Source organism: Athene noctua, chromosome 2, assembly GCF_965140245.1.
Source record: "Athene noctua chromosome 2, bAthNoc1.hap1.1, whole genome shotgun sequence".
NCBI lineage: Eukaryota > Metazoa > Chordata > Aves > Strigiformes > Strigidae > Athene > Athene noctua.
In genome coordinates, this window is record NC_134038.1 from 91209229 (window position 1) to 91223260 (window position 14032).

Consider the following 14032-nt stretch of genomic DNA (forward strand, 5'->3'; position numbering starts at 1 on the left):
ATTTTGTCACTAGCTTATCAGCTGTATTTATAAAACACAAGCATATTTTAGACAGCTTTAGCAGCAGGAGAGTAATAATGTTGCAATTTATTTTTTTTATTATTTTAGGTGGTGTTACCACAGTTTTATTTCAAGTTTGAGTGGGTCAGTTAAATCCACAAGGGCGGTTCCATTAAAAGCTGTTATTTGCAGTTCTTACTCCACACTGATGTGTGATCCTTCAGATGCCTGCAGTTACCATTTAGCAACTGTTTAATGCTAAGCAAGTCTATGGACAGCAGTTTCGAATACTTATTCCACTGTTTACTTTTACAGTTGTTATTCCACACTTGCACAAGTTAGCCTTGGTGAACAACCAGCAGTCTGTGGATTCGAAGAGGCTAGATATTGCTACCCACCTGTTTGAAGCCTACAGTGCTCTTTCCTGTTGTTGTATCCTTTTTTTATAGGGGAAGTTTAGCTGTTAATTCTCTGGTGTGGGGAGAAGATTAATACTTGAGAGGTAACTAAGTTTATCTTTGAATGGGTGTTATAAAACATGGTCTGCTCAGTATAAAGAGGTTTTTTCAGAAGGTGGGTGTGTTGAGTTGACCTTGGCTGGACACCAGGTGCCCACCAAGCTGTTCTGTCACTCCCCTCCTCAGCAGGATGGGACAGAGAGAAAATAAGATGGAAAAAAAACTTGTGGGTCAAGATAAAGGCAGTTTAATAAAGCAAAGACTGTGAGCAGAAGCAAAGGAAAACAAAAGATTTATTCTCTATTTCCCATCAGCAAGCAATGTCCAGCCACTTTCTGGGAAGCAGGGCTTCAGTATGCGTAGCAGTTGCTCGGGAAGACACATGTCATAATAATTAATTAAGAAAAAATGTGAAAAGAACGGTTCAGATGTATGAAATATATTGTTAAATATGTTTAAGATGTTTTTTCTTTTTTTGCCAAATGCTGTTCTATTTTCTTGGGTTTTGCTAGTCCCTGTGTTCAGTAGGATAACATTATAAGAAGACAGCAAACAGAATTGTATAATTTCAGAAGACAATCCTTATAATACCTTAACAACTTGGTTTTTAGTTATTTCAGAGGATTTAATGGTCAATCACTTTTTACCAGGACTTAAGTGTTTACGAACTGACATGGAACATCTCTCACCGGAGCATGAGGTGAGCAGTGATACTTACTGAGTATGAGATGCAGGTGGCAGCAAAAGCTGAAATGTAATGGTATTTAAAATCTAAAGTTAAGGAAAGTTACTCCTAAGTGGTAGGAAAATGTAGCATTGAGGGGGTTTCTAATAAGGAATAAGTCACATGATTTAAAAAAAAGAATGGCTTGAATGCAGATGAAAATTGGTGGAATGCAGGAGAAAAATGGTAGGCAAGAATGAGGAAAGTATAGTCCCGAAATATGTGGGATGCACTTCGTATCTGGAGTACTATGTCCAGTTCTGGGGTCACCATGACAGAAGCATGGACATACTGGAGAGAGTCCAGCAAAGGGCCATGAAGGGACTAGAGCATCTCTTACAGGAGCGTCAGAGAGCTGGGACTGTTCAGCTTGGAGAAAAGAAGGCTTGGGAGGGATCTATAAATACTTGAAGGGAGGGAACCAGGCTCTTCTCAGTGGTGCCCAGTGACGGGACCACGGGCACAAACTGAAACACAGGAGGTTCCCTTTGAACATAAGGAAACACTTTTTCACTGTGAAGGTGACTGAGCACTGGCAGAGGTTGCCCACAGAGGTTGTGGAGTCTCCACCCTTGGAGATACTCAGAAGCCATCTGGACACAGTCCTGGGCTACTGGCTCCAGATGGCCCTTTTTGAGCAGGAGGTTGGACCAGAGACCTCTAGAAGTCTCTGCTGGTCTCAACCATTCTTTGAATTGTAAAAAGCAGATTATAATAAGCAGGCAGGACAACGTGGAGCTAACAGAATCTCCTGTGGTAGAAGGAGCTTACAGAAAGTTCCAAAAGAAGAGTTAGCAGAAGCTGACTTGAGAAACCTGAAAATCTTGGACATATGTCTATGCAGTTTTTTGTAAATACTTGAAAAGGATGAACGCTAACAGAGATTGAAACATGTAGACACTAAGTCAGTAGCTGAAAACAAGAGATGTAGTTTAGGTGCATGTTGGGAAAATCTTGACAGTATGGACATTTCAAGTGATAGAGGAAGAGATTTAATCAAAATGTCCAAAGGAACATCTTTCTGGTTTTGAAAGGTTGACACTGCATTTTCATGGATTACATTGTACTTAAGAAAACTAATTACTTCCCTTATGTTTGTGAAAGTGACTTAACTGAGATGACTATATTCTCTAGAAATTCTAAGTTCTTACATTTTATAACAAAGTCCCTTCTCCTAGTTATATTTTCAGTCTAATGGGCTATAGTATCATTCTTCTGTTTTCTGTATATTATTATATTGTTTTATGTAATTTACAGTATGTGGAACTGGAGGTGAATTAATTTGAGGAGCATTCAGACCTAAAAGGAAAGAATCTGACTCCAGACGGCTGAGTCAGGAAGGACAGTAGTGACCTGAGCATCAGTCAGAGGCAACAGAATTACACTTCCTTACCACAGGCAGCATTGAAGGAGATTTGGCAATGATACTCTGTATTCAGAGATTGCTGGGAGATGTATTGTGTTTTGGGAAGTCTAAGAATATATCTGAAAGCTGCAGTAGGCAAAAGTTGGATTTAGTTTAATTTTCCATGTTCTCTCCTATTCAAAATTCACTAATAGGATAATTGATATATGTACTAATATTTCATTTTTGTATAGTAGTGCAACTTCTAAGGTTTAAGGCATAGTCAGTTCAAAAGATGCCCTGAATTAGAACAAGAGTTTATTTGATTGAGTTTAGTCTTGTGGCCAGAGAAGGAACTGAGGGCTTAAATAGGATTATAAATAAATAAAGGCAGCTCTCAATCTGCTTTTACCACAGTCTACATCACTGTGATTAATTGGCTTCAAGCATGCTGCCAAATGCTTTATTTTTTATCCAGAGAGAAAGATCAATTTAAAAATATTTACTCTCTGCTCCAGTGGGTTAGAAACCTCACTACAACTTTTTCTGTAGAAATGGAAATCTGGTGCTTAATCAGCTGCTTGCTACAACAGGATATTTGTAGGCACCGTGATAGAGACCTGAGGCCCATTTAGTTCTAATGTCTGTCTTTAAAGCCTTCTGTCTTAAAATTATGTTTTCTGAAGTAAATGTGATTTACTGTTTATTTGCATAAACAGAATTAACCATTTTCTCTTTGTTTTGGTCACAGTGGTGTTATTCATGATTCAAATGGCATACCAGTTACAAAAACACATTTTTTCATTCACAGAGCCTTAGCTCTTGTGGCTCTAACATCAGTAGAGTTTATGCTGATCTTGAAAATGTAACATTTGTAGAATTGACTTATGATCCTGTCAGGTAGCATTTACCAGTTATCCCTCATATTTGCTTACCTTTAATTCTTATAAAGAAAAGTGCAAGTTTGGCATTTAAGCCAGACCCTCTCATCTTTAAAATAAGCATTTCCCCTTGTGCAGACATTTCCGATACTTTGCCAGTTCTCTAATTCCATGTCGAGTCCCTTCTTCCCCCTTCTCCACTTGCCTTCTATTTCTTTTCAAAATAATTGGATTTTGAGTTCCATGATAGTGAGATATAAGTACTTGATAAAAATATTTAGTCCATCTGCAGTATTGTTTATAGTACTTAAGCACATGTTATGACTCGTAAATGTCTCTGTATTTAGAGTTACATCTTTAAAATATTTCTCTTAAAGGAGGTCTAAATGATTTCATAGTCAGTCTACGACCAAAAAAAAAGAGAACGCAAAGGAATAAATGTAAGCAGTATGTGCAATATCATCATGTAAAATTGCCATATGGATACTATATTTATACCTTAACTCTGTTTCACCCTGAACTTTAAGACAAATTGATGTGGGGAAGAGGGAAGAATTACAGTCATCTAGGTTGGAAAGGACCTTGAAGATCATCCAGTCCAACTATTAACCTAGCACTGACAGTTCCCAACTACACCATATCCCTCAGCGCTATGTCGACCCGACTCTTAAACACCTCCAGGGATGGGGACTCCACCACCTCCCTGGGCAGACTGAATGGTTCTACTTCATCCAAGAATTATGCAGTCTTACTGGAAGGAGCTGTGCAATGGCTGGGGGCTCCATGCCAGTATTCAAACGAATCTGGGTCCTTGCTGAATTATTCTCTGCCTTGATAAAGACTTCATATCGTTGATATTTGTACAGATGTACAAAGCAGTAGAAGTACTCTACTCCAGTGCACAGATACATAACAAAAATTATGGCCGCTGTGCTTAGAAATTTCAGTTTTGTTACAGAAAGAAAAGCTTGCTTTTTCACTCAAATTTAGAATGCATTTCTCTTGTACCTCTGTACTCTTTGAGTTTATTTGCATCATATTTTATGCAAATGAAGGACAGCAAATTTAGCAGTAAGAGTTGTAGTGCTGTTACTCATGCAGGTTTGAATGCTGCTTTCTGAAACATTCCAAGAGTATATAACACCTGCTACCCAAACTGTTTCAAGTGTTGAAGTAATACTTTTGGAGATGTAGAGTGAACAGTGGCACAGATCTACAGACTGGACCACATTTTATTAGGTTAATAAATGGTTTCATTTATTGCAGCTGTCTAGTAGGGATTTGACAGAAACCAGCTTTTTTATGTATATAAATACATTTAAAAATAGTAATCACTTGGTAGTAAACAGTAGTGACTGATCTGTGTTTTAAAGATTGAAATTAGTTTTTTTCCTTTATTGTATATATGCAGATTCTGGTAAGATACTACTAATTTGAACTGCTGTAGATTTGAGATTTTAAGTTTAGTTTCTCCTGAGCTGTGAGCGGAGAAAGTTTACATTTATGCAGTGGGTACGGTTATGTATATATATGTTTATAGTTTCATACTCTGCATTGCAACTGTTTTGCCTAAGTGTTTCAAATGCTTTTGCCTTAATGTGTTAAAACACTACTGTTGCAGGCAGGGCAGGGAGTTATATATCTGTCCAATTAATTGTATGATTTCTTTCAAAGTCTGCTATTAGGAAACTTTCCTTTATTTTTGGTATGCTGGAGAAATGTAAAATGTCAATGTGGGGGTGTTTTTAGTCTTAAATATTCTGCAGAAACCTTTAACAGTGCAACTGCTTAAGTAAAGAAAAAAAAGCCTTGATTCACAGAAATCCTGGAAGACAACAGTGAAATGATACCAAGTTTGCTTTGGTACTTCCTTTCCATAATGTCTCAGGATGCCATCACACTTTTTCTTCTTTTCCTGCTTTTTCTTTCATGAATAATGTTGGTAAAGATACAAATTTTAAAAGGTACTTGAAAGCTCTCTAAAGGAAAAGATAGGGAAGTTGAATGTATGTCAAAGTTAATTGCTAATAAATAACAATATTGTTTGAAAAAAGATAAGATATGTCACAGAAGTGGGTTTGCTTTAGCTCTATTTTAAAAAGCTAGGGGAAGCAGGAGGGAGTCTTGAACTTCTGTAACTATTTCAAAAGCATTTTCTTCCTTAAAGTATTTTGAATGGTTTTGTTGTTTCTAGTCACAAGGCACTATAAAATAGCTGGAATTTAAATGCCCATGAAAAACAACAGAGAAACTTCTTAAACAGTTCTGCTAATGTCATTTGTGGAGTAGATTTCCTATGAATTGTTAACCTAAAAAAAAAAAAGTCATGTATATCTCTTCCTTATGTGTCTTAGGTTATTTTAAGCTCCATGATAAAAGAGTGCGAACAGAAAGTGGAAAATAAGACCGTCCAAGAACCGCAGGGGTAAGACTTCCACTTCTCTTTTTCTGTGCCTCCAGAGTAATGTTCTGAAGAGTGTATTCCATAATGGCGTCCAAGGCTTGTGACCAGTAATCCCGCACTGACATACTCTGTATTTGAAAGCAGATTTTAGGAACTTTAATTCAGTTTGTGGTTGTAAAACACAGGACAACACATATTTATTTGTATCACAGCAATGATGTTCTTGTTTTCCTATGTTACTTTGTTCTTAATTTTTTATCCATTTAATTTAATTTCTGTCCTGAGTCTGAGAAGGAAAGCAGGGAGTGCTTGGCCTAAGTGCTTAAACCAACACATGTGGCACGCACCTTGAAACCCTCTTTTATGGGAGTGGCCTGCAGGCTTCTGGTTGTGGTAATGACCTGCTCCAGGCTGCTGTCTTTGCTTGAGTGTGATTAATGCACACAAGAACAGTTTCTCCAGTGTATAAATTGACCTACCTATGTGAATATACTGCTTAGTAAATATGTTGGCTTCGGGTAAATGCCACCTATATTGCACTTAAGTAAAACACCCATTCTAGAAATACACAGTAAACCCAGCTCTCCAGTGAGACTTCAGATACATGGTATATGTGCATCAATTCACCACATGTGGTAGAGATGGTATCTCATGTGTGTGTGTCTCTCCTGGTAACAAAAGAAGCTAACAGACCCACAGATTTGGAAAGCTAAACGTCGTTATGATGAGGTGTTTGTGTTCTTTTGCTTGCTTGTTGCCTTGAATGGCATACCAGCAGATACCTTCTCATGGGTTATTATGACTTAATAAATCCTTAGCAGTGTTGCCAGGAAAAGTTCGAGAAGAAACAATAGGTATCTGAAAAAGAGAATCTGTCCACAGTCCTGATAGCTTGCCATGGTAATCCAAGACAATTAACTCAAACTTGTTTATGTCATGCTTCCATATCTGTACCAAATTGATAGAATTTACCTATTGAAAGAGCTCAGGCAAAATCCTGGAAGCAACTGGTAGTTTGAGAGCAACTGAAATAGGAAAGGTGTACAAGAATTAAACAGAAGAGACATGGTGTGGAAAAAGAGTTAGTCTCTCGTGCATCAAATAAAATATCTCGGGCTTTACTAGGGGTAAGTAGCCTGTTTATTGGTATAGTTGATAACAGAGTGTAGTAAGAAAGGAATCAATTTGAGACATTACCATCAGGTCAACTCTTAAAAGCGTACTAGAAATGAACTTTAGACTTTGGAAGTGAAATAATTTTAAGACTAAGAATGTCCAGGTTCTACAACAAATCACAATCCATAGTGTATCTTTTCTAATAAGGTAAGTCATTCTGTCTAGTCATATAGAAGTCCTGTCTCAGGGAGAGGAAATACAAAACTTTTTAAGATTTGAAGAATGCACCATTGGTCACCTTTTTTCCTCTTCCCTGTTCATGTAGCAATATTATGAAGTAGGGACTGTACTGACTAAGTGTATTCCAGTTGAGTGGCTGTTTTCATGATGAAATAACCGTTTCTTTGACATATTAGTTATCCACAAAATAAGAGCAGGTTTATTTGACTTAATCACTCCACAAGCATATTCCTTGTTTGCAACATAAATAGCCAGTCAGTTAAGAAGCAAAAACATGCATTTGCTCATGCCATATTTTCCCTGAGCTTCACTGTGTTACTTCCTCAAGCTTTGTACTTTTGCCCTTATCCTCTCTGCCTTTTCTTAAATAGAGCTTTGTGTCATGCGTACCTCTGTGTCCCCCAGTAGCCATACTCCGAATGCCCATCCCCTTCCTGTATTGTTTAGGTTCTTCAGCATATGTGTATTTGCTTTTTATTTTTAAAGAATGGTGAATGCTTAGCTTGCCTTCAGCTATATTAAAGCTTGGCAATTAAGCCAGCTATTTCCTCAGAAAACAACCTACTTATAGTGATTCTTGGCAAGACAGAAACTTGCTAGTTGCTTCATTAGACCCATCCTACTTTTTGCAAGTAAGCATTAGTTTTATCAAGGTCTTCCCTGTACTATGTACCTTGTGCAGTAGATACCCAATAGGTAATTGTGATAAGGCAGAATTAATAGACAGACTCTTTGCAGATCTGATGCTAAGCAATTGCTGTAGACGCTTACCAACCAACCTGTGTGAGGACATCCCTCCACATAAGCAGTGACTTAATATTTTGACTAACAATTTGCTTAATTAGAATCAGTTGCATACACGGGCATCTATTACTTTGCAAATGTTTCCCCTGCCTGGGTTTTAAGGACTCTTTTTTTTTTTTTTTTTTAATCTACAGACTAACTAATGTTCTTTTATTCTTTCTTAATTTTCATTCTTTGTGCAATAAAAAAAGCCACCACATCAGAATTTGAATATGTAAAGAAAAAAATGAAAGCAGTGTATGTATCTCAATGTGTAAGATAAGACTTTCATGTCTGAAAATTTTTTTGAAGTAATTTATCACTTCTTGAGCAACTTGACAGCCTTTTAGGAGAAATCATTAGAAAATATGAAATTAATTCCTTCTCAGGCAGATGTGTTCCAAAATATTTCTTTTCCTCTTCCAGAATGCAGCAAATGTAAACAGTATCAAACCAGTCTCTTTAAAGAACATTAACCTTTACCTAAATGTTTTTTATTATTCTACGTGTATTAACTGAACTGTGAAACCTAATTCCTTGGCTGAACTCTTCCTAATTTTCAAGTGGTGCTCTTCAGTTGGACAGGATTAAATTTTTTTTTTTCTTTTAAAAACGTGTAATTTTGCCTCTCGAATGTCTTAACATACCTAGTTCATCAAAGCCGTTCTCTGCGTGGCTACAGTTTGAGTGATCAACTTTTAGTAGGGTATAGACTTACCTTGCTTTAGCTTATATCAGTACAGACATGGTAACCTAACTGGAAGAGGTCTGTATTACTTAAAATCCCTCTTATGAAAATATTTCAAAATCACAGTTAGTCCTATTAAGCTATTACAGAAACAAATAAATCCAAACATGATAAAGTATCCAGTGTATTTTCTTTTGGAATGCAGCTGCTGAAAAATGAGACTTAAAAAGGGTAATTCTTCCCAGTGTGTTGCTTCATTCTTTAATTAGCCTTCCCCTTTGTTTTACAAAATCAGGCTATGATTGCAAAAAATTAACACGAGATATTTTACCACTGAAGAAATTAGCTTTTTCATATACATTAATATCTCCTTTTTCTTGCTAAACCTTTTCCAATTTCGGTTCCTAATTTCAGTGTTAAATATATATTTGACAAAAATATAAATACAACTAGGAGTTAAATTACTTCATTTTGTTCACAACATGAGGATGCATGCACAAAAATTAAACTGGATACAAAACCAGTCATAAGATGTTGTTAGTTATCTTGTCTTTGCCTCTTACTGTTAGAAAAGGTTGGTCAAATAGTACGGGGTCACAGAAATAGTTTTATAAAAAAGATTAAACTTCCTCTTTTTACATACTGGATAGCCACTTTTGTTAACATTTTCTTTAGCAATTAACAAGGTATTTCAATCTTGTGTAACAACTTATGTTACAAACTGGTTTTTTATAAAATGTCCATCATGAATGTTTGTTTTGTCCTAAAGCTTCCCCATAAAACTTGCAGAATTCTGTGCAGCATGTAAATCATCTAGACACATTTGATGTTTGCACATCGTTTTTGTTTGTGGATTGGTTTCTCTTTTGGTTTTTAAATAGTGAGTAAATGCAAGGACTTTTCTATAGGACTGCTTGTTTCAAATAAGATATGTTATTGCCTTGTTGGGTTCTCTTGATTATTTTTTACAGACATGAGACTGAAATTATTTGATTTCATATTGGTTCTACTATTATGTTTAAACGTTCAATTTGAATAGTAATAGAAGTACTTTTGAGGCATATTTAAACTTCTAAGTATGTCGAGTGCTGTGGATTATCTTTCTATTTACAGTACATAGTATTAGAAAACATGAATTTCTAGACACTCCAGTTCATTCTTTTTAACATCAGATGCCTGCTACCCCCCCAAAATGTTTTGAAAGTCACTTGAACATTTCCTGGTTTTCCTCAAGCTTATTCAGGATCATTAGAATAATGACAGCACAGTTTGCTTAAAACTACATGTTTGTCACCAGTTCCTAGGCTTTCTTTTCTGATGTGAGCAATTTCATTTTATTAATGTTGCTAATGTTTGGAATGTACTGAATTTCCCAAATAATTTTCCCTAGTTACACACAACTCTAGGATACATCATAGGCTGGAATATCTTCTTGCTGTTAGCCAGCTGATTGCAAGTATAAACTGTTATTTACATAATTTATGTGCCCTTGCTTTATCATGAAATCAAGGGAAATTTCACAAGAAATCCATCTTACAGTAGTAGTAACTTACCTGCTAAGTTTTATCAACTGGAAATACACGATTCCTTAGTTGATTGGAGATGTTTAATCAAGCCAAAGATGTCTGGCTTTGTGAAAGAAATACTTCACTTTAAAATATTATAAATAATTTCAAAACAGCTATATGTCATCACTGACTGCTAAATAGAATCAAAAGATTATTATTTTTAAAATAATGTCAGTTTTAATCAGATGTTGTCTAAAAAAGAGATATAACCTGAGAACAATTTTCAAAATTTCTAACTTTACTAAAAATTCAGACATTGTACTTTCAATAAAATTATGCTTAAACACTAAATATTAGTTAATGAGTAACTTCGCAGAGCTTTCAGGAAATACCAAGTAATTGTAAGATTTAAAGAGAAACAATTGATTTGAATAACCTGTTCCATTAACAGGAGATGTACTGAAAAAATTACATAAGAGTATGGTTTGTGATACTCTCAGGTATGCTATGTGAGGCATACCTGAGGCCCCTTCAAGGATCTAGGTCCATTAGGCACTGTGGAAAGGCAGAACAGAGTGAGAAGACACCTTAAAAAGTAGAAGGGATAGGGGATGCATTTGAGAGGATGTAGTTACAATGCAATTAAGCTGTCTGTAAAGCCACAGCATGGCCTTAGTGAGAAGCTTCCCTTTCGTTTTTTCAAGTACTCTCTTCAAAAAAGAACCAGAATTCATTACTGCCAAGTACCCGTCTTTGTGGTATGAAATGGTAAAAAATACCGAATGCATCCCTGCTATGTTTTGAAGAAATAATTTAAGTTCTGTTGAAGCAATTTGGACTTAACTTCAACTTGACCTGCCTTGATACCAAAGTGTCTACCAACTTTTTATAATCTTGCAGACTAAAAAGTCAGTTTGTGAAAGCTGGTCTGTGCCAGTAAGACAGTTCTTGTGATCTAATTCTGAATGGCAGAGTCCACACTGAGCTTACATGGGAGTATTTCACTGGAAATGTTTTGTAAAGTTGGCCCTGTCTGATGTTTAAAAATATGTTTGCCATTTTAAATACAAATATAGAAAGTATGGAATATTTATTAATATTCCCGTTATCATACATTTGCCTTGTTGGACTGTGTCTTGAGACAAATTACTCCTGAACAGTTATGTATATCTGAAGTTGAGCTCAGTGATGTGTTGTAAATTTAAAAAAAAAAAAACAAAAAAAACAAACAAACAAAAAACAAAACCAAAGAGTGAATTTTGCAGCATGGGGATCATTTCTTAATGTGTTGTTCAAAGCTGTAGCATCTTGTCGGTTCAGCATTAATTGGGTTGCTCCTTCTAATCCAGTTTATGGGAAAGACTGTGGACTCTCCATTGTCTTCTCTACTCCATATGAAGTAGGAGCGCTCAAGTGAAGGTAGCAGGAGTCACGTTCACAACAACAAGAAGGAGAAAGCTCTTCACCCAGTGAGGAGTAGACCTAGTAGGACTCAGTGCTCCAGGGTGGGGTTTACAAGAAATTTACAGGGGGGTCCATTGGCAGTTACTAGATTGACAGACCATGCCAATTTTAAACTCTGCTCAGGTGGAAATAGTTGGAAAATAAGAGTTGGAAATTAAGGAGAGAGGTCACTGGTTTGTGCTTACCTTGCTTTTACTCTTCCCTGCATGTCTGCTAATGATTGCTGTTGCAGGCAGGATACTTGGGCTAGATAGATTCTTGGTCTGAACTAGTACTGTTGTTCTTATACTAAATAAACATACGGATTGACATTTCTGTGAAAAGGTAAAGCCAGTCTTTCACGGAAGTACTCGTCACTGGAGCAATTGCCAAATAACTAACAAATGCCAATGTGACTTCCAAAGATAGTAAAAAGTAGTGTGCACAAAAATATCTTACAATATTTATTAGGACTTTGAGGACATGGTAATTTAACAGTGTATATTTGGGCTTAGTGGTAATGTTTCTTCAAATCTTGATGGACCTGTCTTTTGTGATGTCAAAACTTCTAAAATCCAAAGACAGTTCAGTTGTTTATTAAATAACAGTGCAGTGTTCTTTTTTCTTTATAGTCACTAAATTTTTTACTTTCCTAGCTCAATGTCAATTGCAGCAAGCCTTGTGAGTGAAGATACAAAGACCAAGTTTTTGAACAAAATGGGCCAGCTGACTACATCAGGTGCAATGTTGGCTAATGTCTTTCAGAGGAAGAAGTAAGATGGGAAAAGGAACTCCCAGCTAACACTAAGATGGACCTCACAGAGACTGATTCCTGTACTTGAAGTACTTGCCTTTTAATTTCTTCTGTCTTACGTTCTTGTAGTAAAATTTTATTCTAACCTCCAAAGATATTTGCACTGCTTTTGAATATCGCTGTGTATCTGTTAATTTTGGGTTAACTGTGATTGATATAAAACTGAAATCATAGTCTGTACCAAGTCCCTGTTCTGTGTTCTTGTCTCTCCAGCATAGTTTTTTTTTATATAGTGGAAGGGTTTTTTTTTTTATTTTCTGACAGGATATCAGCAAATATCTGTATTATACATGGAGCTATTATGACGGTACTTAAAATAATGTAAATTTGAAGTCATTGTCATGAAGTAATAAAAGTGGAGATTACTTATGTATTTAAATTATGAAAGAGTAATGCAGATTTTTTTATTATGTTTCTAAGAAGAAGAGGAAGAGCCACCAGCATTTGTCTGTGCTTCTAGGGTTGTTTTTGTAAGTATTGTGCATCTTGAATCTAGAGGAATTGCAGTATCTTTATGTATGAGACTGCTTGCACTGCATCAGTCTGCAGGGAATGCTCATGTTCCAGATGCTTTATGCTGACATTGTAAATGCTGTACAAAGTCCTTCAGATAAAATTCTCACATCTGTTGTGGTTTTTTGAGGGATGTGTTCTTTTGTTGGGGTTTTTCTTTTGTTTTAAAGCACTTTAACAACCAGTCTACACATCCACTAAGTAAAGGAAAAACATGATAAATTAATAAATGTTAATAGATGTATTGGCACAGGGGTCCCAGTACAGCTCTGTAGACAGAGGAAACTTACACAGGAGAAAGTGCTTTCATCTTGCACTCAGTGTGCAGTTCTGTGTACTGTGAAAGCTAAAAATAAGATATTTTGTTGTTTAGATTGAATCTCAGTTCAAGCTTAATTTCATAGTATTTAAAATTATGTTAAGAGAGTTTGACATGCAGTTTCTTTACCATGTTAAGTAGACTGCATACGTACTTTATAAAAATGACATTACAAGGAGTATCTTCAACAACTACCAAATATTTTGTTAGCAAGGAAGCATTAACTACCAAATCCTTTTATTCTTATGCAGCACACTTTTTTTTCCCCTATTTTATGTCAATGTAAGCTTCTGAAACTAAACTCAAGTGCATGCATGAACTGGTATGAGGTGGCAAAACAAAAAAGCTCAGGCCTTCTCTGACACGGTACCATTCAGTTGGAAGTATTAACATCTTCGAGGACAGGGGAAGCAAAAGGAGTGAGGGAAGAAAGCATTCATTTCTCAAACAGAATACGGATGAAGGAGCAGTTCAGGTATTGCCCTTAGGTGGAAGTAATGGAGATCATTTCAGACTTCTAACTGCTTCGTGTGTGTGCCTGTTGGCTCTGCATATACTGTTGCCTGCCATGTTTGTGTTGTGACAGGGCCTGCTGCACACTTGCACGCTGTCGGTCCCTTTACACTGCACTGATGAAACATTTTTCTTGAGATTACAGACAGCTCCATGCCTTCCTGTTGCTTTTTGCCATGAAAGTATACTTTTAGCAGACTGACTGTGAAATGGAGACATTCCTGAGGAATGGGAAGTGGTGACGTTCCTCTCTATTGTTCTGTTGTCAATAAAAAGTTTTGTA

At 36.3% G+C, this 14032-nt stretch overlaps 1 protein-coding gene across 7 annotated transcripts in view; it reads left to right on the top strand.

Moving 5' to 3' along the window:
* Positions 1 to 14032, top strand: part of RELCH (RAB11 binding and LisH domain, coiled-coil and HEAT repeat containing) — an 82276-nt gene extending 68244 nt beyond the window's left edge. For all 7 annotated transcript variants that reach the window (XM_074899562.1, XM_074899563.1, XM_074899565.1 and 4 more), the window contains 4 exons: positions 316 to 432; positions 1070 to 1158; positions 5763 to 5833; positions 12247 to 14032. In XM_074899562.1, coding sequence (XP_074755663.1) covers positions 316 to 432; positions 1070 to 1158; positions 5763 to 5833; positions 12247 to 12367 — 398 coding nt within the window. In that variant the 3' untranslated portion in view covers positions 12368 to 14032. The remainder of the gene's footprint in view (positions 1 to 315; positions 433 to 1069; positions 1159 to 5762; positions 5834 to 12246) is intronic.